At 39.0% G+C, this 22,262-nt stretch overlaps 1 protein-coding gene across 1 annotated transcript; it reads left to right on the top strand.

Moving 5' to 3' along the window:
• Positions 1 to 1,430: 1,430 nt before the first annotated feature.
• Positions 1,431 to 21,816, top strand: LOC145768286 (phosphatidate cytidylyltransferase 1-like). The gene is made up of 13 exons (XM_082579763.1): positions 1,431 to 1,653; positions 7,665 to 7,766; positions 7,995 to 8,105; positions 8,866 to 8,919; positions 9,933 to 10,055; positions 11,089 to 11,208; positions 11,757 to 11,927; positions 12,304 to 12,372; positions 13,064 to 13,213; positions 13,932 to 14,066; positions 15,980 to 16,083; positions 16,590 to 16,689; positions 17,500 to 21,816. Exons 1-13 carry the CDS (start codon positions 1,600 to 1,602, stop codon positions 17,509 to 17,511), a joined length of 1,305 nt encoding a protein of 434 aa, XP_082435889.1. The 5' UTR covers positions 1,431 to 1,599; the 3' UTR covers positions 17,512 to 21,816.
• Positions 21,817 to 22,262: the final 446 nt, after the last annotated feature.

Here is a 22,262-nt window from a genome sequence, read left to right as displayed (position 1 = left end):
CCACCGACATGAAGGGTGTAAAAAGCCTTTAGGCAATGTCCACAAAAAAAACTAACAAAATAGTGAAATATTCCAAAGTAGCCTAAACATTGCTTACTCACAATAGGGACTCAAAACGCCTCATTAATTCTAGAAATAACATCGTTGAAATTGCTCTGTGGTCGTGAATAAATATTATTTTGAAACGGTAAGGTGATTTAAATGCAAACCAAGCCTTCTACTCAAATTCAATTTTAATTTAATGAATTTGAATTTGGTTGCACACAAAACGACCTATGGTTACAGCAGGATTACCTATATGGGAACGTTCAAATATTACGTAACGCTTTTTTTTCCGAATTTTTGACCCCCCCCTTCCCCCATGTAACGCCAACGTAACGCTTTTTTCAATCCCCCCCTCCCCCATGTAACGCTTTTTCACTACGAATTCAGCACAAAAAACTTCCATTCCGTACTCGAAAGCGTTACGTAACGTTTTGCTTGAACCCCCTCCCCCCCGATGTGACGCTAACGTAACGCTTTGCATAAACCCCCCCTCCCCCTCGAAGGCGTTACGTAATATTTGAACGTTCCCTATCTGCTAATAAATGACTAAACAAAGCAGCGTTTACAAATGATACAACAAGGAGCATCACATAGCTGCTTTAAAATTAAAATAAGTTAATCAGTTGAGATCAGTCGCCTAAAATCTCTAGTTATGGCACAATATTATCAACAGGGGTTATCAATCATTGGAAGGTTCTCTGTGAATGCTCAGAACAAAGATAAATAATCTATAACTCGAAGTGACTCAGACATAAATTTCCTCTTTTGAATCAAAAAGCCATGATGTAATAAAGGCGCAACAATGAACGTAACACAATAGGATACATTTTATTGCTTTGCAAGCATCGGTCAAGGTAAAGTTGTAGTAAAGTTGCTGATTAAACAATGGCAAACATTGAGAAAAACTTGGCAACTCTGATAAACACCGTTTAAAAAAAAAGAGAAAAAAGTGTTTGGTTTAGGACTCGGGGTGCTGGCGTGCAGTTCAGTTGTGTAAGGTGTTTATTATCTGGTTTTCAAGACATTTGTGGTACAGTAGTCCCCGCTTATTAGGTCCATTTTGAGACCGGACGATTTTGGGCGTACTAAGTGGGGAACGAATTTCTGCTTATTGGCTTTAGAGAGTTTTTAAAAAGATTGCTTCCAGTGCTGCGAGGTGAAAGGAGGAAGGGCCTTTAGCAAGAATTGAAAACATTTCTAGTCTAAATTTCCAAGCACATTCTTATTATTATTAAGCACAAACTAATAAACTCTTTCAACTTTAACCAGAATTGTAAACCGTTGGTAGGATTGCATTAGTTGTAATATACGGTAGGCTACATTGCAATTTGCAGCTTATGTGAGTTTAGCACCATTTTTACATATTTTAACAGGTTTCTGCATATAATAAACTGACGTAACTAGCACGAAGCTCGTGATTAGATACTATAGTAATTGTTTGCAATTTAATAGATTCCAAATATTGTGGCTGATTGAAATACAATTTACGTCTCTTACCAGTATACTTTGGTTTGTTTCACGAAAGCTGGAATAGCATCAGTTACATTTACGGCAATGGAAAATGAAGGTGTGCGGCAAAGAATTGTGGAAACCAACACTGATTTTGAGGTAAAGCTTGTCAATGAACCTGTCGTTGCAAATTGCAGATAAAGCCTATTTATGAGCTTGTATTGCATAACGAATGTATTGCTGATTTTAATGTAGAATGCCGGCAGAGCAGTTTTTTCTTGTTGAATAACCAAAAATTCTGCATTTGTTTGTCGAATAGTACCGTAATATGACATTTCATCAACAGAGTCATTTTAACAGAGCAATATTGTCAATTGGCTCATACGGCAAAATACAAACTGTTTTTTTTTTTAAAAAACCCATGCGGGTTGGGTTTTTTAAAAAAGGCAGTGGCTATTTGACCGGCGCCGGTCTTTGAATCTGAAACACTATTTGACCGGTCATGACGTCACTATATAGGCACTTCTTTCTTTTTCTCTTTCAAAGCAAAAGACGAGAAGAGTGCCTATATAAGTTCTAAATTCGACGATTACGTTCAACTGATTGGGTGGCGCGTGGGATACGTCTCCGGTTGGTGTTCCAGAGGGAATGAGTTCGATACTACGTGAAAGCGTTTTTTTTTTTTTAAGTTTTAGAGACATCCTCTTATGACAAACGGAAAACTACTCAGAGAAATTCTCAAATTCAAGAAAATTAAAAAACTCTGACTTTATTACTCATAGTTTGTCGTTCGGTCACGCATTACATTTTTACGTCGTTTGGCAAACACGGTCACATCCTCTTATGACAAACGGAAAATTATCCAGAGAAATTCTCAAATTCAAGAAAATTAAAAACTCTGACTTTATTACTCATAGTTCGTCGTTCGGTCACGCATTACATTTTTGCGTCGTTCGGCAAACACAGTCACATCCTCTTATGACGAACGGAAAATTATCCAGAGAAATTCTCAAATTCAAGAAAATTAAAAAACTCTGACTTCATTACCGTACTCATAGTTGAAAAGACATAAAAAATCGGGCTGTAGGCTTCTGAAATTAAAAATTGACCACAAAAATGCAGCAGCCTAACGATTGAGTCACTTTGGGTCAAAATTTAGTTAAAACTTTAAAAAAAAAAACGCTTCCGCGTAGTATCGAACTTATTCCCTCTGGAACACCAACCGGAGACGTATCTCACGCGCCACCCAATCAGTTGAACATAACAGTTGAATTTAGAACTTATATAGGCATTCTTCTCGTCTTTTGCTTTGAAAGAGAAAAAGGAAGAAGTGCCCTATATAGTGACGTCATGACCGGTCAAATAGTGTTTTAGATTCAAAGACCGGCGCCGGTCAAATGGCCACTGCCTTTAAAAAAACCCGGGTTTTTCTCAACCCTGAAAAGTAGCCTGTGGTTATTTCATGTAAAAAGAAACCCATTGTGTTGAATGGAACGAAACGTATTTGGCTAAATGTTTGCTGCCAGGCATTAGAATTTTGATCACTGCAGTGTTCAAAATGGCGGCGCAGACGCCTTGGGAATTTCTCACGTGAAGCGTCGCTTTTAGGCCTTGCCTTGGCTTGAAGTATTTGATGCAAAAAAAATTACGTAAGTTGGCACTCTTATGATTGCATCACGTGATGCTCCCCCCCCCCAATTGTTGCTTGACCTGAATTTATGTCCTCGCTCATTTTTTTTTCCTTAAGGCACTGCGTTTGACGATCAGTGACGGCACACATCGAGCGGCATTGTTTCCAATAAAAGCAAAAATCGCAGCCCTGAATACTGGTATTGAGTCTTGTGGGCTTTAAGCTGCCGATCAAGGAAAAAGGAAAATATGCGTGTTTCAGAGCTGAGTACCGTATAACCCAACAAAACATTGTAATAAAGATTGATTGCATGTAGGGGTGTTCATTTTCGATTCGATTTCGATTAACGTGATATTCGAAATTCGTTTTCGTATCGGACATATTCGAAATTATAGCCGCCCTTTTGGCTGAACGCGGTTGAAAGTAACGCGAGTGACGCGAAATCTGTCTTGTTGTATTTTGCAAGCGAAAAAAGACTCGACGCATGCGCATCGTCGATCACGTTCTCGCGGGTCTAACGGCCAGTCCTGCACACGTGCGTTGAGGAAAGTCGTGCGTAACGTCGTTGTCTTCCACGCGCGTGCAGCCAACGGGAGGTGTCAGTTCTTCCGATTCCGATAGCCCCGACGTTGAGCCAACACAGGCGACGCCATCAGGCGATGAGCGAAGACGCCAGACCACTCTGACGGAACTCTTCTCCATGGGCAGGGTCCAGACGGAAGACTCCAACAACAGTGATGATGATGAAATCAGCTCAATCTCAAACGAGATTTCCTATTTTATGAAGCAGAAGCTTGCTTCTGGTCAAGCTGATCCGCTTTCCTGTTGGAAAGCAAACGAAGGCGAGCTACCGCTGCCGGTGGGTCTGCTACTATTCGGCGAGTCCGATTCGGCGAGTCCGATTCGACTAGTTCGATTCGGCGAGTTCCCTATTCGGCGAGAGCCCTTTTCGGCGAGTGCCCTATTCGGCGAGGTTTTGAAATTTTTGAAAGGAAATTATCGGGTACCGTAGCCTAATTATAATTGCCGTTTTTACATCGTTTTAACGTCGCTAAACGTTGAAATCGTGCAGAAAGGAATAAAAAGAAAATGTTTGAACTATTAAATTAAAATTCGTCATGTCAGTTCGGTTGTTTTTATTTCTGACCATCATATGAAAAACAATACACGTCAACATAGCAAAGGTAGAAGCGACAAAACGCGAACGTTAAAACGTGCTTGTGACCGAAGTAAGTTATTGAGTTGAAAGAAATTTGGCACGGTCGCAACACTTTCAGAAAAGTTTAAGATATGAAGGAAAAATAAAACAAAGAAAATGTTACAAAAAAATAATAAAATAGATCATGTTTATGTCTATAAGTTAGTACTTTTGAATAGTTAAAATGATTAGTTTGGACCAACAAATGTGTGGCCTGCAGCTTGGATTGAAAGGAAATTATCGGGTACCGTAGCCTAGTTATCCCGACCAGCAAAAATTTGTTCCAAGAACACAGTTCATTTTTACATTGTAGTAACAGAATGAAAAGGCTAAACAAATGTGTGGCCTATCGTGTTAACGTCGCTAAACGTTGAAATCGTGAAGAAAAGGAAGCATTTGCTGACTAGGATACTTTGAAACTGAGAAACATTCACAGAAGCCCTACGATTTGTTCCAAGAACCCATTTAGCATAACATTTCATTTGTACATTGATTCAACGTCTGAATACATTATCTTAAAAATGCAACGTATGGTAGGGCTTCTGTGAATGTTTCTCAGTTTCAACGTATCCTAGTCAGCAAAAGCACCCTTTTCTACACGATTTCAACGTTTAGCGACGTTAAAACGATAGGCCACACATTTGATTAGCCTTTTCATTCTGTTACTACAATGTAAAAATGAACTGTTAGGCTAACTGGGTTCTTGGAACAAATTTTTGCTGGTCGGTATAACTAGGCTACGGTAGCCTACCCGATAATTTCCTTTCAATCTAAGCTGTAGGAGTTTAGGTCACACATTTGTTGATCCAAACTAATCATTTTAACCATAGACGCCTAAGCCGTGAGGGCCAAGCCCCCACGCATATTTCCGCGTGGGAGCAACTTTTTATGCGGCATTGATACATAAAACAATAGATGAACTAGCGATCGGCAGCAGGAAAACATTTTTAAATACAAACCGCAACAGCTTCGCAGTAAATAATCACTAGAACGAGTAGCGATGCTACAATCCCACCCCAGACAAAAAAATCTGTCATTTTTACGTTGATTTAACGTCCGTCCGCAGACGTTGAATCAATGTAAAAATGACTGATTTTGCTGCCTGTGACATAGCAAAAATCTACCATTTTGCGTCGATTCAATGTCATCAGATGTTGAATGCACCCAAAAACAACATACTTTGCTACGTTGACGCAGCGTGCGTTTAACTTAATGCGCTTGCAAACAGCCTCCTGTCGCTTTCGAAAGTCGAAACCTCTGCAGAGAATTGTCGCGGCAGTGAATCGGTTGCTGTGAAAATGAACTTGAAGTCTCGGCCCGAGGTTACCACTAACCAACGTAACAAGGGCTGGTACAAACCGCATTGCCCACAGTCGCACAAGCCACATAATCAACACAACAACGGACTCGCGCAAACTGCATGGCGCACACACGTCCGTTGCCATAGAAACCCGATCAAAGGCGGGGAATATGCGCATTTTTTGTTTCATCTGCAACACGAAAACGGGCGTATCACAGCAAATTGGAACTTGAAAGCTGGTCAGCCATAAGTTGCGATATTGTAGTGAAAAGGGAGCAATGTCAAGTCGAAAACTTAATCAAACGTCTCTCTGTAACTATTTTTCAAGGGCTGTTTACGGATGTCAGCAACTTTTAAATTTATTAAAGGTGACGTGCTGTTGAATTGATGTAAACATGAATGATTTTGCTTTCAACAGGTATATTTTCAAGCATATGATCAAGTTAGTATTTTCATTCCATTTACAGTATACCTTTTAGTAAACCTTTTCGTCTCTTGTTTCATGCTAATAAATCTAGTTCGTTGCTAAACTTTATGTTGCGCTTAGCTTAAAGAGTCGCAGTCCATCAACCGCTAGCCAACGCAGACGCATAGCATGTGTTTTGGTCGAGCTTTGTTTATAATAATTAACGGTAGGTCGAACGTAGCGATAACTCCGAGTGTGGCAATAAAAGCAATCTTAGTGTGACGACATAATTACGTCATCCATCTGCGTGACATTTCGCTGAATTTACGTTGCTGCTGATGAAACACGCTTTCGCCCCCACGGCCAAAAAAATAGTTAGGCGCCTATGATTTTAACTATTCAAAAGTACTAACTTATAGACATAAACATTATTTTTTTTGTAACATTTTCTTTGTTTTATTTTTCCTTCATATCTTAAATTTTTTTGAAGATGTTGCAACCTTGCCAAATTTCTTTCAACTCAATAACTTACTTTGGTCACAAGCACGTTTTAACGTTCGCGTTTTGTCGCTTCTACCTTTTTCTACACCTTTGCTATGTTGACGTGAATTGTCGCTTCTACCTTTGCTATGTTGACGTGTATTGTTTTTCATATGATGGTCAGAAATAAAAACAACTGAACTGACATGACGAATTTTAATTTAATTAATAGTCCAAACATTTTATTTTTATTCCTTTCTGCACGATTTCAACGTTTAGCGACGTTAAAACGATGTAAAAACGGCAATTGCAATTAGGCTACGGTACCCGATAATTTCCTTTTAAAAATTTCAAAAACTCGCCGAATAGGGCACTCGCCGAAAAGGGCTCTCGCCGAATAGGGAACTCGCCGAATCGGACTAGTCGAATCGGACTCGCCGAATCGGACTCGCCGAAACGGGCCATTCCGGCTGCCGGTGGCGTAGCTAGGGGGCGGGAGGGGCGGACCGCCCCGGGCGGCACGTCTGGGGAGGCACTTTCAGACTACGACTTTTGATTTTGATTATAATCTGATAAAAAAACGCATTTCATTTTCACACAGGGCCGGATTTAGCTAATGGGGGGCCCGGGGTACTTTTAGATCGGGGGCCCCCGTGCAAAAATTTTTTTGCGCCTACGGCGAGAAAAACCACCTCGACGTCTACAGTAGCATTAATCCAGCACTGCACAGCATTTTGCAGAAACTACAAAGGCTGAAAGAAAAATCACATTTTTTCCACGTAGGGGGGCCCTTTAAAAGTCGGAGGGTCCGGGGCACCTGCACCCTCTGCCCCCCCCTAAATCCGGGCCTGTTTTCACATGCTTTTTCTTGAAGGGGCGGCAAAATCTGAATCTGCCCCGGGCGCACATTCTCTAGCTAAGCCACTGACCGCTGCTAAAAAAGCTAGCCGAGAAGGTGTGTGTCATTCCCGCGATCACATTTTGCAGTGTGGTGAATAGTTGTGATATTCGAAATCGAAATTCGGAAATCGAAAATAAATTGACTTTCGAATATTCAAATAATCGAAATTGAACACCCCTAATTGCATGTTATATATACATTTTATGAAGCTATACATATGTTTATTAACATTGCATTGAATAATTTGATTTTTAGGATGGAGATCATACGTTGACAGATTCAAGTTTACCCCGGGGTGACCCTGTCCCACCACCTGCCAAGGATGACACGCCTGAATTTATGAAAGATGCATTAAAAGTTGGTACTTTGCCTTCAATATGTGCTGTTTCAATGATGGTTTTGACTATCAAACAGTCATTATTAACAAACCAAAGCATGTCATATTCATGGAATGGGTTCTGTAAGTTTTTATTTTTAACATTTTGATGAGGCTAATGAAGTACCGGTACTGGTGAAGTTATGAAACCATTTGGTTGAAAATGGCTGAGAATATTTTGTAACATTTACATTAACTTTCCAATTAAGGACATGACACCACGCTGGCGGAACTGGTTTGTCAGAGGATGGTACACCATTCTTATGTTTGGTGCATTCGGAATGCTCATTTATTTTGGGACTTTTGCCATTCTTATCACTGTAAGTCTGCAAAATTTTCAAGTCATTAGTAATTATTGCAAATATTTGTAAGCGCAATATCAAGCAAGTCTCACACATTAGTGATGTTCAATGCTTAAGTAATTTTTGCACTGGTGCAATCTCACCAACAATTATCTCATCTGCAACCTGATTTCATAGCAAAACGGTAGGCTACAGAAGTTTAGTCAGAAAAGTTGAAAACAATAGGAATCTTTGATTCTTCTAGTAAGAACTACAAAAGTAAAATTTATATATAATATATATATATGTTATATACGGTACTTTAATATTCTTATATATACATTATAGTGTATACTCAAAACTATATACTTTATGTATTATTGTATATAGTTTTTGGTTTATTCGTATATGACACCAACAATCCAACATCCATTTTTGCTAAGTTCCGATTTGTGGGGTGGCTTATTTTTTTGTTCCTGTTTTTTTGCACCTGTTCTTTCCCTGTTTTGTTTTTCTTTCCTATCCATTTTGTCGAAGTCATCTCCTCTCATAATATGTCATGCCATAACAAAACAAAAGTATTATTACAAGTACCGTGTGGTTACTATTAACTCTCTCTAATGCAGTGTTTTGTAAGATTTGTTTTCTAAAGATTTTTTTCAACAACTAACGTCCTTCAACAAAACGTATTACCTATTTTCCTTAAGTATTCAGTTAGTATACAATATAGACCAACTTATCAAAAGTGTTGCCTTTTTATTTCATGCTACTTTTTATTGTGATCGAACCTTTCCTTTAGGTTGTCATCGCCCAGGTCAAGTGCTTTTACGAAATTATCACAATTGGCCACCAGGTGGGTTGATTGTGAATTTTAAAATATAAAAGCTTCAATGAATAACTTTGTTTGGCACAGAGCGATAAAAATTAAAGTTTTTACTCTAGATTTAAAAAAAACTAAGGTTTAATTTTTTAGTACCGGTATATTTTTGTTTTAAGCTAGGCAATTCTTATTTCCTTAGCTGTTTAAGATTTAAATTGTTTTAACGTTGCTGAGTAATGATGTCTGTTGTATATAAAAAGGTAAAGGTGGTTTAATACTTGTTTCAAGTGTCGGGTATGAGAAGATAAGGTTCTCATTCTACTAATGACGCTAAGGAGAGTAGGGTCGCCAGTTCCTTTCTCTCCGCCACCTTTCCTTCAGCAATTATACCCACCCATTTTATTACATCCTAGGTAGAGGTGAGCGGTGTTTGCAATAACCAGCTTAAGCCGGGAGTCGAACCAGGTTTGCGTTATTGAAAAGCCAATGCCTTATCTGCTACGCCATCTCACCGCCTGTATTTCACTATATACACAAAACATAATAATAGCAGTAAAGAACCGACTAAAATTAGATGTTACCTTTTAAGCTTTCTTACCAAAACAATCATCCTAAATCTTCAACAACCCATTAGCATGGAAAAAACTAGATGGATTGCTGCATCAGCAATTTGCGGGTCTGCTACTATTCGGTGAGTTCCTAACCTCTAACCCCTAACCCTAAAACGGCAATGATAATTAGGCTACGGTACCCGATAATTTAAAAAAAAAATAAAAAACTCACCGAATAGGGATCAGACTTACCGAATCGGACTCACCGAAACGGGCCATTCCGGCAATTTGCTGTAGTCAAAGTTTTTCAAATCGTTGTTTTGTTTCATTAATTGATTTGTCAAAGCATGGCCATGACATTTTTTTATTGTTTTTCTGAAAAATATTTTGATTGTCATACATCCCAAGCACTGTCTGGAAGGCGAAACAGCTTGAAAGTTTCATAACAAAGCAGACATAGCTTAAAGGTGGCTTGTTTTTCTTCACAATATTTAGGTGTACAAGTCTTACGACCTTCCCTGGTTCCGGACACTAAGTTGGTATTTTCTGATTTGTTCAAATTATTTCTTTTATGGTGAATCGCTGGCTGGATACTTTGGTGCTCTCGTTCAGAAGGAGGTGAAGAGGCAGATAGAACAATGATTTACTCTACGATGCTAGTGCTCTACATTGAAACATATATATACTTCATGGTGTTAACTAGTTGTTATTGGTTGAAGCTTTGCTGCATCAACAGCAGAATGCGAATAGCTTTTGTTCTGATAGCTTTATCCCAGTTGTTGCTGCCAGTTGCTGGAATTGTTTGCCTATTTGTGTGAAAGAAGCAGAAAATTTAAATGAATTCAAAACTCGCTTGAAAACGTTCTACTTCAATGAACATTATGACTGAAATTACCGTATTAATTATCACCATTGCCATGTACAGCGCCCAGGAGCATAGTTTGACTGTGGATGTGGCGCTATATAAATATTGTTATTATTATTATTATTATTTATTTTATGTCATCTACGCGTATCTACTGTTAAGATAAGTGGACATTGTTGTGGCCAGGGTTTTTTTTAAGGTTTGGTTTGGGTGACCGCTAAGTAGTTTTAAGAGACCGCAAGTGTTTCATTTAAATACCAAAAAATAGCCATAACTAGGCCTACATACAATCAACGCAACATAAAATGAATTATTCGACAAGGCACATCTTAAATGATTGTAACAGCGACCAAACAGCCTGCCCAACACGGCCGCCAAACAAGTTTTCTGCACAATCAAACAAAGTGTGCTTGTTGGCTTCTGCTTGTTATGTTTCCACACGTAAAAACTGATTATTATGCGCCATAAATCAGAAATAAACATTGACGAGTATCGAAGGTGCACTTCTTTTGTGAATAACTCTTTGATTCAGCTGTTCGCTGTACCTCCACTTAGGCCTATTCTTTTTTCCGGACGTGAACTATTGGTCGTAGGCTATATTCGTATTATCGACAAGACATAGCAAGAAACAACCATTACTTTTCTACTGTAGTTGCAAGTCCAAATTTTGGGAAACCGCAGGAGAAATTTAGGGGACCGTTTCGGTCCCCCAAAACACCTTAAAAAAAACACTGGTTGTGGCCCAGTAATAGCATCCAGCAAGCCTTCATAGTTTGTGCATTCCAGGAGTACCTAATGTTCCTGGCTCGGTATCATCGGTTGATTTCGTACATGGGATACCTTGTTGGTCTTATGTTGTTTGTGCTAAGTTTGGTCAAGAAGCGATACCGTCTGCAGTTCTTCATGGTCAGTTGTTACAAACTACTTTGTTCTATTTTTTTCCTTTCATTTTCACCCGATTTTCTACATGTGATTTACATGTGGTGTATCATTGTATGGCGTGTCTTCACAATTTAATAGCTTATTGTTTTAAGATTTTTGGTGAATGTTATGACATCTGAGGAAGTATTATGTTACCTGACATTATCAGCGCTCCTGTCAGTTTATTCCACCCGTTTTTAGTTGTTTAGAACTATCAAATGTGATGAGCACGATCTGTAATGGAATTGGACAAGCATAAAACCGCCACTTACTTTGGTACTGTTGAGATTAAGAAATGTTCACTGTCCAGTGTCCAGAGGCAGTTGCCAAATGAGTGCAGCGTTAGCGTAACATCTTGACTTGTCATTTTAAAAGTGTTTACATTCTTTATGCGTAGCTATACTCACAAGAAACCAAATCATAGCTATGGCTTGGCCTCTTGTGAGTCATAGGACAACAACATAAACATTTTGATGACACTTTCTGCTCTCCGAAGTCTAGAATTGTACTAACTTGTTGTTAACATGTCACAGTTTGGATGGACCCACGTCACTCTTCTGATAATCGTCACCCAGTCGCACCTTTTCATGATGAACCTTATGGAGGGGCTGATATGGCTCATCTTGCCAGTATGCACCGTCGTATGCAATGATATCATGGCGTACATGTGTGGCTTCTTTTTCGGCAAAACCCCGCTAATCAAGGTAAGAACTTGGCTGGAAGCACCAAGAAAAGTTAAATTGATCGCGTTCGTTTCAAGTGTCACTTAAACAAATCATGAGAAAATTATGAAACTCTTCGTTCTGACCAAGCAGCTTAACAAAGACAGTCACCACTTCAAACCCTTTATATATCTCTGAACCTTGCACAGTGTATGCTCGAGTGCGCAGCTGTTAAACACATCGCTTTGTGTCATGTTTGTACCATATGGTGCCATAATGTTTGTAGGGTTAGTTCAGTCACTTCCCGTGGCTTGTGCATTTCAAGCGAGCTTTTCGTATTTCGTTTGTTGTTACAAACCATTTCAATCTTTCCGTTCTTGTTCATGATCTTTACTCAAAATAAAAACACAATCAACAGCTTTCTCCAAAGAAGACATGGGAGGGCTTCATTGGGGGAGGAATATTCACGATCATGTTCGGGTGGCTTGTAAGTGATGGTCTTGCTGCATTGTGTTTCCGCTCGCTTTTAGTTGATGCGTTGTTACTTCGCTTTAATTATAGCAAATTATTCACCTGCAGAGTTTGCTTGCATGCTATTGGAATTACTTATGCAGGAATGAGATAATTCTGTTGCATGAATGTGAATTTTATTTTTGTCCTTTTACCAAAATTTGTAGTCATTCTACAGTATTAACTTTCTTTTGGCATTCTCGAATGTAAATTTGCAAAGAAAACATTATGTCCTAGTGTGGAATGGAACTAACAACCTGGCGTTTGTGTTTTGTGTAATCCCAACCAACGACCAGAACATGTTGTCACTGACCTTATGACGTATCAATCACCGACTGCTTTGTTTCATTGTTCAAGCCACAGTTCAACGATTGTAAATATAATTTGCTGGTCAAGTTTTAATTTCACTTGACTCAGCATTGATGTCACTCACTCTATTAGGAAAAATAGAAGCTATGTCTTATGGCTGGTAATTAAACAAAAAGGTTTTGTCATTGTCATGCATGCAAGGTGACTTACGTATATCAACAAGCGAAAAAATAAAAACACGAGCAGCTTTTCAATCATTTATCATTGCAGCTCCACGCATGATAGAATGCTATGCTTATAGTTACATGTATTTAGAAGGTGCTGATTTATTCGTTTATTAAAACACTTTTTGTCCTTAGCTTAGCTCCCTTCTCTGCCAATTCCCAACCTTGACCTGTCCGTCCGAGATCTCATCTAACTTCAGCGTGGATGTCGACTGTGAGCCTTCTGCGACTTTCCAACTACAAGAGTACACTGTGCCCCTCTTTATAAGAGTCCTACTTAAGATGGTGAGTACAAGAAACATTACGCTGTAACCTTGACTGTATATATATCCAGATATCTGCCCCTTTGTTAAAACGCTTTGGGAATAAGTCTCAGTTTATGTGTTGGTTGCTTTGTTGTGCTAATTAAATGATAGTTGCCGCTTTGGTTTGGGAAGTTCCGATAGTTAGACATTAACCACCATCAAATAGCAGCGGATTTTATTGCGTTACGTGGATCTTTGTGACTTCATAGTTCATAAACACGTTTGTGGTTTAGAAATTACGTTAGCTGACAAACTTTTACTTGATTAATATGTTGCTGCACTTTACAATCTTTCAACGTCTTTTCTTGTTTTTTGGCAATCCGGTGCTGAGGATTAACCAGTTTTACTACTTCCCTCCGTCGATCAAGGTCTTTTGCATTTCCTCTCTCCCATCCAACGCTATACGCATCTTCACACGCCGGTCCTCCAACTTAATCTCGGTATTCCTCATTATTCACTTGTATAAAGCATCACATTTTTCCGCAATCATTAGTATCCTTTCAACCCATGCCCAATTTGCCCATTGCCCATACCGTGTAGTTAATCACCCTCTTCTTGTCACATTTAAAATAAGCTCATCATTTGTCAGCTCCCTCTATTCCACAGGTGGCATCTTTTCTCTTAACTACTCACTTCCCTTCTTGGGCTAGCAAATCACAATTGTACACAATTAGACTCCAATTGTTTATGTTCCTCAGGTGATGTCAGACCGCGCGACCGTGCATCTCTACCCGCTGCAGTTCCATTCACTGGTCATCTCTTTGTTTGCATCCCTCATCGCTCCGTTCGGTGGCTTCTTCGCAAGCGGCTTCAAACGCGCGTTCAAGATCAAGGTTTGTGCTCGTTCATCATTCTCGATTAATTCATTAACTTCGTCATCCTGACCCAGTGACGTAGCTACAGACAATTTTGGCGCCAAAAGCAATTGTTGCGGGTCAAACGTCATTCAACTTGAATTGTGATGGTATTAAAACGTTGTAATAGTGTTAAACATATTTGTTTTGGTGGAGCAAGACAAAATTTAATGAGATTGAATAGTATTATTCAGAACAAATACAATATATAATCATATATTAAATCAAATATAGTTATTACTATCTGAAATAATGTTATTACTATCTGAATTATATCTGATTTTCAGGCTTCAGATAGTAATAACTATATTTGATTTAATTTGCTCTGCTTTGCTTTTTTGCTTAGCATTGAGCACTTTTTTGTAGTATTGATAGTTTTCATTGTTTTAATCATATATTATATATACACTAATAAAATACTAAACTCAAAACGTTTTCGTTAAGAACTCTTTGCCCTCTTCAGGAAATACTTGATACCTCTAAACAAATAACTACAAATAATGGTAGTGATAAGTGACTGAAATAAATGAAAGAAATTGCTTTGAATAATGCAAATCTGTTTATGGTATTGTAAAGTAGTTCTCCCAAAGCTATACAGGATAAAATTTGGAAGCGATTACTCCCCGTTGTCCGTAGCTACGTCCTTGTACAGACCCACGAAGTTTTTGCAGCTCGCGAGCTCCTTAATATTGCTGGTACGCTTGGGCGTAACATTTCTTCTCACTTTTGAGCAGGATTTTAGAAATTTGGGTCTGCTACTATTCGGTGAGTCTGATTCGGTGAGTCCGATTCGGTGAGTTCCTAACCTCTAATCCCTAACCCCGAACCCCTAACCCTAAAACGACAATAATAATTAGGCTACGGTACCCGATAATTAAAAAAAAAATTGAAAAAATCCCCCGTTAAGGTATCGGACTCACCGAATCGGACTCACCGAAACAGGCCATTCCGAGAAATTTAGACTTGCAGTTGGAAGTTTTGTGACATTAAGAATGGATTTAAAAACCTGCAGAGAATAAAATTCTCATCTCCATTTGCACATCGTGTATTGTCAAGATGTTTTTACATTTGCATGTTGTAGTTAATTTTACATTTATATTCCACAGGCACAAGAGTTACATATAACTGTTTTATGACGTGTTTTTGATAACAATAACGTTGCCTTGGCAATGAAAAGTATCAGCAAGTAAACAGAAGCGTTTGCAACGTGAAATATGAACTAATCATCTACCGGTCAAAGCGCAAGGTTTTGCACTGTCCGACTGTTTGTCCATCTCGCCGGTATTGCATTATGCTCATCATATGGTGACCGATTGTGGTTAATTCAATTCAACATTTATTTTGATATTTTGTGCCTGTGAAGCATGTTGTTTTAGAAAGAACAAATTGTTGCTAATTTTTTTACAATATGGAAACATATTCCCATTGCTTTATTGGAAATACTGTGATAATGCAGCATGATGGCATGCTCATCTGCTGTGCGATAACTTGCGTGGTGCTACTCTACTTTTGTGTGGAGTATTGAAAGAAAGTCGTGAAAATTAATTGCTCTACGCTAAAAGATAGTTTTAAGGTTAAAGTTCTTTTCAGTATTTTTAATGCATCATCTTTTTTCTTTTTTTCCCCAAGCATTGCGGAGTAAGTATCTTCAGAAAAACCATTGTTTTCAACTATTTTCCGCACATTTAATTTATGCGCTTGTTTGTTTAAGTTATCTGTGGTGCTCACAGTTCCTAGTATTCTGTTGCTGCATTGCTTTCATAAGAGTATGTCTCACTGCTTAAGTATTCCTGGTTAAGCATCCCTGGATTAGTATCGGTAGAACCACCCTTGAACGTAACTGATTGAGTGTGAAAATAAATTGACGAGAGAAATTACTTCTTGACTTCCAGGACTTCGGCGATACCATCCCAGGCCACGGTGGCCTCATGGACAGGTTCGATTGCCAGTACCTGATGGCCACCTTCATGAATATCTATCTGTTTACATTCATCAAGTGAGTGGCTTACGTTGGAATCACTATGGTAATTTTAACAGCCGGGTTAGACTCCCCACTCCAGCTTGAAAAATTGTTTCTTTTTACATTGATACAACGTCTGAAGGCGTTGAACCAATGTGAAAAGGAACAATCTTTTTGGCTGGTCGTGTGTGAATATATACATTCTGAGGTTTGTAGTTTAAGGTGAAGAATGCTGTTGAAGTTGTTTGAATAGATATTGATTGAATTTGCTATGCTTGGCATTGGGAACTTTTTGTCGCATCAGCATTAGACCATTGTATGCTTAGTGCTTACGCTACCATAGAAATATTGAATGCTAATCATCAAGAAAAATTCTTTAAACGTAGCTTAAACACAATGGTTGAAGTGGTTTAATATTATTTGCTAAGTTGTGTTATTTGTTGCTATTCCAAGATACCACAGCTTGTATCTTTGTAGACCACAGTGGTCGTGTATGGATGTCTGTTTTGCTTGGGTAACTTGAGGGGCACCGCATGTTTCAGGTTACCCTCTCCCAAGAAGATCCTCCCAATGATTACCGCGATGCCGCCCCAAGAGCAACTACAACTCTTCGACGAGTTGAAAGGAGTGCTGCTTGACAAAGTACGATGTTGCACACTAGTTGATCAATATTGCATTTGTTTATGTTGGCTTAATGTCTTAGTAACACTATGAAGTTTGGCAACACCACTCAATATTGTACTTTTCATAGGTTAATATACAGGAGTAGTTGGTTTCAATTCACTTTAAGGTTCCAAGCAAGCTTGGAACAAAGTGTAAAAAAATTCGCAACTTAAGAATTGACCCTTTTGATGTGGACGGAAAAGCGAAGTTTTGCGTCTCTTAAGTTCTCCCATGTACAAACGAATGTGCAGGGGACCACGTTTGGTATTAAGCTAAATTTCATTTTAGCAGTGTCTGTCTCTACTATCTGCAAACATTTATAAATACCAGTACATCAAATATAGTTGCTACTTTTTAAAAAGGGGATCATTAGAAGCTCCTTGTTCAAATAGAATTTCTTATTATTTTGGATTCTATTTGAATAAGGACCTTCTGTTGATCCTCTTTTAGGGTGAAACAGGCTGTAGAAGTTTTAGAAAGTAATAACTATATTTGATGTAATTTGCTCTGCTTGACATTGAGCACTTTTTGTAGCATTAATAGTATTTATTGTTTAAATGCGAGTGCATGTGCCCTGTGCAGAGATGCTTGGACTTTGTTAGAATTGTTGCTACCACCCATATCACAGTATATATCCATTTAGCTTTAAGGATGCGCATTGTTGTGGTGCGCGAGACGTCTGTGAAGCTAAAAAACGGTTTATGTGTTTTTGTCCCACTTTCCTATTCATGGGATGAGGGTTGCAACTATTGCTGGATCTACATCAGTGACGTCACGTTTGTTTTGCAGGGCTTGCTGTGAGCGCATGTCCTACGTGGTATCCGGTCACATGACCCACCAATACGTCCTGATTGGTTGATGCAGTTTGTAACTCTTCTAATTGTTTCAACGTGTGTTGGGGCACAAAATTGACGAAAAGCAATCAGAGATTAATTGCAAAGTTGAAATTATGCTGCATATTCACTTCATGTACTGCACGTTGTATTCTGAAAATTCCGTTGCTTTCTACGTCGAAAGGCTGAGTCAAGGATTGTCAATACGAATCCCTCCACAAGCCTTTGCACATTTGCCTCCAGTTGATCCAACTGGCCATATTCCCAGACAGCAATTCAATCATTTTTCCCGTTGATTCAACACCTGCTGATATTAAATCAATGTAAAAAATGTTTAATTTTCTGTCTGGGTTATTTTCTCACAATGTTTTGCGCTGATACAATAATTACTCTTGTTAAAAGATTTTTTTTAACTTACAAAGCATATCGTACTTAGCGGCTAGTTATTGAAACCAAACCTCCCCGACACAGCAAATACGTTCCAAGCTTTTAGTCCCCAAAAATCTTGTATACGTTACCGGTGTGGCTTGCAGATGTTTACAACAGCATTGTGCTTTTTGGTTGTACTATATTAGTTTATAAATTTGATCAAATATTTTACTCAATTACACCGTGAACCTGACAATACTGACCTTTGTAGCAGTAATAGATCGTCATCATCATCCAAACTCGATTTTGTTCCCACTACTGGGGGTGGCCAATTCTGTTCTTGCAACGATTGCCTTCTCTTCTATTCTTTATTTCATTCTGTCCATCGCATCTTCTTCGTTCAGCTCGACTTTGTTTGCCTCATTCTTCGTCTGCTCTTTTTGGATGTTCCCGCTTTTTCTTCCCGACCACCTTTTAAGTTCATGCCTTTCGGACAAAATTGAATGTTCTTGCTATTTCAAATAGTAGCCGCATCGCAACGGAGTGAACGTCTAGTCAAAGTTTAACTTTGGCTTGAGCAAGTGCTAGTTACATCTTTTCATCGTTTGCCGACGTTGCATCTTTGTAGAAAGGTTACAGTTCACTTTTTGAGATGCGTTTTTCATCAGCAATATAAATGGAATAGTTAGGTTGGAATTCACCTGGAAATGAATTTAAAAGCGATGTTAGACCATACCTATCCTCCCTCCCGTCAATTAGGGTGGCCACCCTTAGTAGTTTCGTATGTTTTTTTTACCGGGCTTGGGTCATTCTTGGTCTGGCAGCTCATCTGTAGTCAAATCAAGTATGAGAGTTCCATGACCTTGTTTACCTGACAGATTCCTCAGTGCTCGCAAGCATCCATACGACGAGAACCTGTTCACCCAGGTCGTGGAGTGCGGTCGCCCTTCGCTCTTGTTGGACGATGTTGAATTAGTTTGTAAATATTGTCCATGTTGGATTGTTGGAACGTGTCGGAAGATATTCGATAACGTTCATTTGAAAGCGCTGACTTTGTTAAGATACTGACAATTTGTTCATGTGGTGTTGATTCTGCAGTTATTTTTACGCTACTGTGACGTCTTTACACGTTTAGTTAATGCACGGGTTTGCGTCATTTGTTCCCCATATTGTAAGGGTTGAACGTAAGCAAATTTCGATCCGGCTTGATGGCGGCTTTCCACGTATTCCTATTTTGAACATGGACCGCCACAAGGTTCCCCTTTTGGAGGTCACCCCGCACGTTGTCGCACCGCCTTTTCTTTGATCGTCCAAAGGATTATGCCCTTCTGCTTCGAAATCTTGTTAACTTTGTATTTGATGGCGCTGTAGTTTCATGAAAGACGACACGCCACCCACAATGCGTCTTCATACGGTTGTTTTTTCAGTAACAGCCACGCTTGATCTTTGTTGATTGGACAGTCTTCGCTAAAACAGGGTTGTCAGCACCGCAGTCTTTTGCGGAATTGGGGTAATTTTGTTTCGGAGTCGCCGGAACATTCTTCCAATCGCGGCATGTGTGCTGGTTGATTTCGTTTGATTTCAATTCTAATTTCACTAAATGAATACCATTTTTAGCTAAAAACTTGTTATTTTTTACTTAAATTTATGCAAACTTTTAATTTTAGGCTTGTTTCAATCTATAAATGATTGGGATGATTTTGGTCTACTCTTTTTTGGCAGTTGGGCTGGAAATTTACAAATATTTTGCAACCTAGCTCAAATAGAGCAGGATTTGTGTGCGTTACTTGTACAAAAAATTCTTTTAGTCTGCATTTGATAGGCGGTTTTATGACGTCACAAAAGAACAAACGTTGACCAAGCCGTGCCGAATGTAAGAACAAAGACAACGATAAATTGGCCTTGAAGTGTGACCGAGGTAAACATGGAGCGACCACATTGTGGAGCTTGTGGGCGACTGCTGACGTCATCATGCAATGTTTGAATAATAAAGCAAACAAAAATCTTTTCCGTGAGTGGGCATAGACGGGTTTCACGTTGGGGAATCTACCTCCACCGAATGCAGTTTTTCCTATCCCGATGATCATTGACCGAAGCTAGTTAGGTGCCCCGACCAGATGCATATTTTCAATTTTATCGCCCGTGCATTGAATAGCAATTTGTCGTATTCACAAAATGTCTGCTTCTCATTAAACTTTGTACTCGCTTGTAATGACCGGCCAACAAATGGCGCCTTATTGACTCATCGTCTGCAGAGCGGTAGACTCGTTTGCTGGCCAGGAATGGCGATAGGAAAGCAGACCCATACGCATCCAGGATATTTTTGTTTTTTACACCTATTCATTTCAATGTGTTTAATTTTATGCGTTTGTAGTGAAAAATTAGGAAGGATCGTAATTGACTATGACGTAATCAATTCAGCTTTCTTCGTGGTGACTTCGTGATTGAAACACGAGTTCAACAACTTCGTTTACAACCACCTGTTATATTTTGCACATTGTCTCTGGCGCGCTCATTGGTGTTCAAAAGTTAGACCGAGACCTGATTTCCTAGTTATTTATATTTGTAAGGAATGCGCAAATATCAAAGATGTTCGGTGTTCTTCATGGCCTGAAGTTTGAAACGGCGATTTTACGAAACTATTGCCGATTCTTGTGTTTGAGAAAATTTCTTACGTTAAATCGTGGTTTCGGTTTCAGTGAAAGCTTTTTCTTTTGGTCTTTATCCTGTGCAAGTTGAGGCTGAATTAGAAATTTCGAGATCGGGATTTTCTCCCAATTATTCTCTGTTTTCTCGTGAATAGCAAAGAGTAAAATCTACATTTTTAAACCAGTTATAAAGATGGTTTATTCACTGTAGTACTAACCGGGTTAATGCTTCTCGAAGCAGAATTATTTCATTTCAGTGCAAATCTTTTTTGCTGCAAAATAAGTTTCTTGGAGAAGAATTTTATTTCGATATTGTAGCAATTTCGTTTCTGTATGAGTGATTTCCATGTGAAATGTTTTCTCGTTTTTGGCCACTTATTTCGTAACAATTTCCCGAGAATTCAAACTGAACCACACCGAGATCTGAATCAGAAAAGCAGAAGTAAAAGTTTCCGGATGTCAACGCTATGGTGGAGTAGTGTTCAACAAATCGATAAATATGCAACACGTGTGTAGCGTGGATTACTTCCCATGTTTTGGCGACTCGCAATCTATTCGTATTGTACTTGAAAATAACAAATTATATTTATCAGTGTTGAAGGTAATTTGAGGCAGATATTTTTCAGACATTCGACAGGTACATTATGGTAAGTGTATATTCTATGACTATTATATTTAACCTATTTTATCTTCATTTGTTGTGTGAATATTGTTTAAAATTTTTGCTCAATCAGCTTACAACATTCGTCTTTTTACGTTGAATCAATGTAAATTGGACGAAATTTTCTAGCTGAGGTTATGAGTTCAGTAACAGTTGCGTTGTTTTGTCACCACCAAAACAGAAACTTCGTTTTTACATTGATCTAAAATCTACTAATGTTGACTCAAATTCAAAAAAACACTTTTATTTGGCTGGGTGGTGTCGTTTGAGTCTTGTTCAAACAGCAAATTAGTCATTTTTTTACATTGATACAATGTCTTGACATTCGCTGTCTGAATAGGAGTCAATGCGAATAAAGGAAAAAGGGGACACACGAAGCTCAAGACCCTTAACTTTTCTTTTTGAATAATGGAATGAACTTGCAGCTATAACTCACATGCCATATGTCCATATGGCTGCACTCTGAAAGAGACAATATTGTAGCGGTAATGATTGTGTAGTCGGCTATACTTTGTTTCTCGCACCAACTGTTAATTATTGTGCAGTCAATTTAACTGTGATGACGTAAAATAAATTTGAGCAAACACTGCTCTATTGAAAAGAGTCCAACCGCTTCACTTTCGCGCTGCTTCGTCGCATCTAGGAAACCAATAGATGAAGATTTAGTGGACGGGAAGACTAGGAAGCCAATCCTCATGTCACCTGTTGTTAATTGATCACGTCATCAAGTGTCTCGCAAATGACACAGTTGGTGTCGAACCGACGTCCTTTCGACCCTGGTGCTAGCGTTCCCACACTCGACTACTCAGTCATTGACCGTCAACTGTGGAAGGGAACTGATCAGTTCTCATACCGTCTTTGTAGGCAGTCACCTAACGAGCAATAGCTTCAACGTCTTGCAATGTTGAAGTGATGTAAACAAGGCCACTTTTGCAAGCTGAACAGGGTTAGGCAGCGCCCTCTTCATAGTCACAACTTTCTAGCAGCTCAACGGATGTACACCTGGCCCTGCAGGCACCACCGACAACCAGCCAGTAAGTG

The sequence above is a fragment of the Aplidium turbinatum genome, chromosome 4 (genome assembly GCF_918807975.1).
Source record: "Aplidium turbinatum chromosome 4, kaAplTurb1.1, whole genome shotgun sequence".
NCBI classification, from domain to species: Eukaryota; Metazoa; Chordata; class Ascidiacea; order Aplousobranchia; family Polyclinidae; genus Aplidium; species Aplidium turbinatum.
Note: the sequence above shows the minus strand (reverse complement) of the source record. Positions and strands in the feature narration are given on the sequence as shown.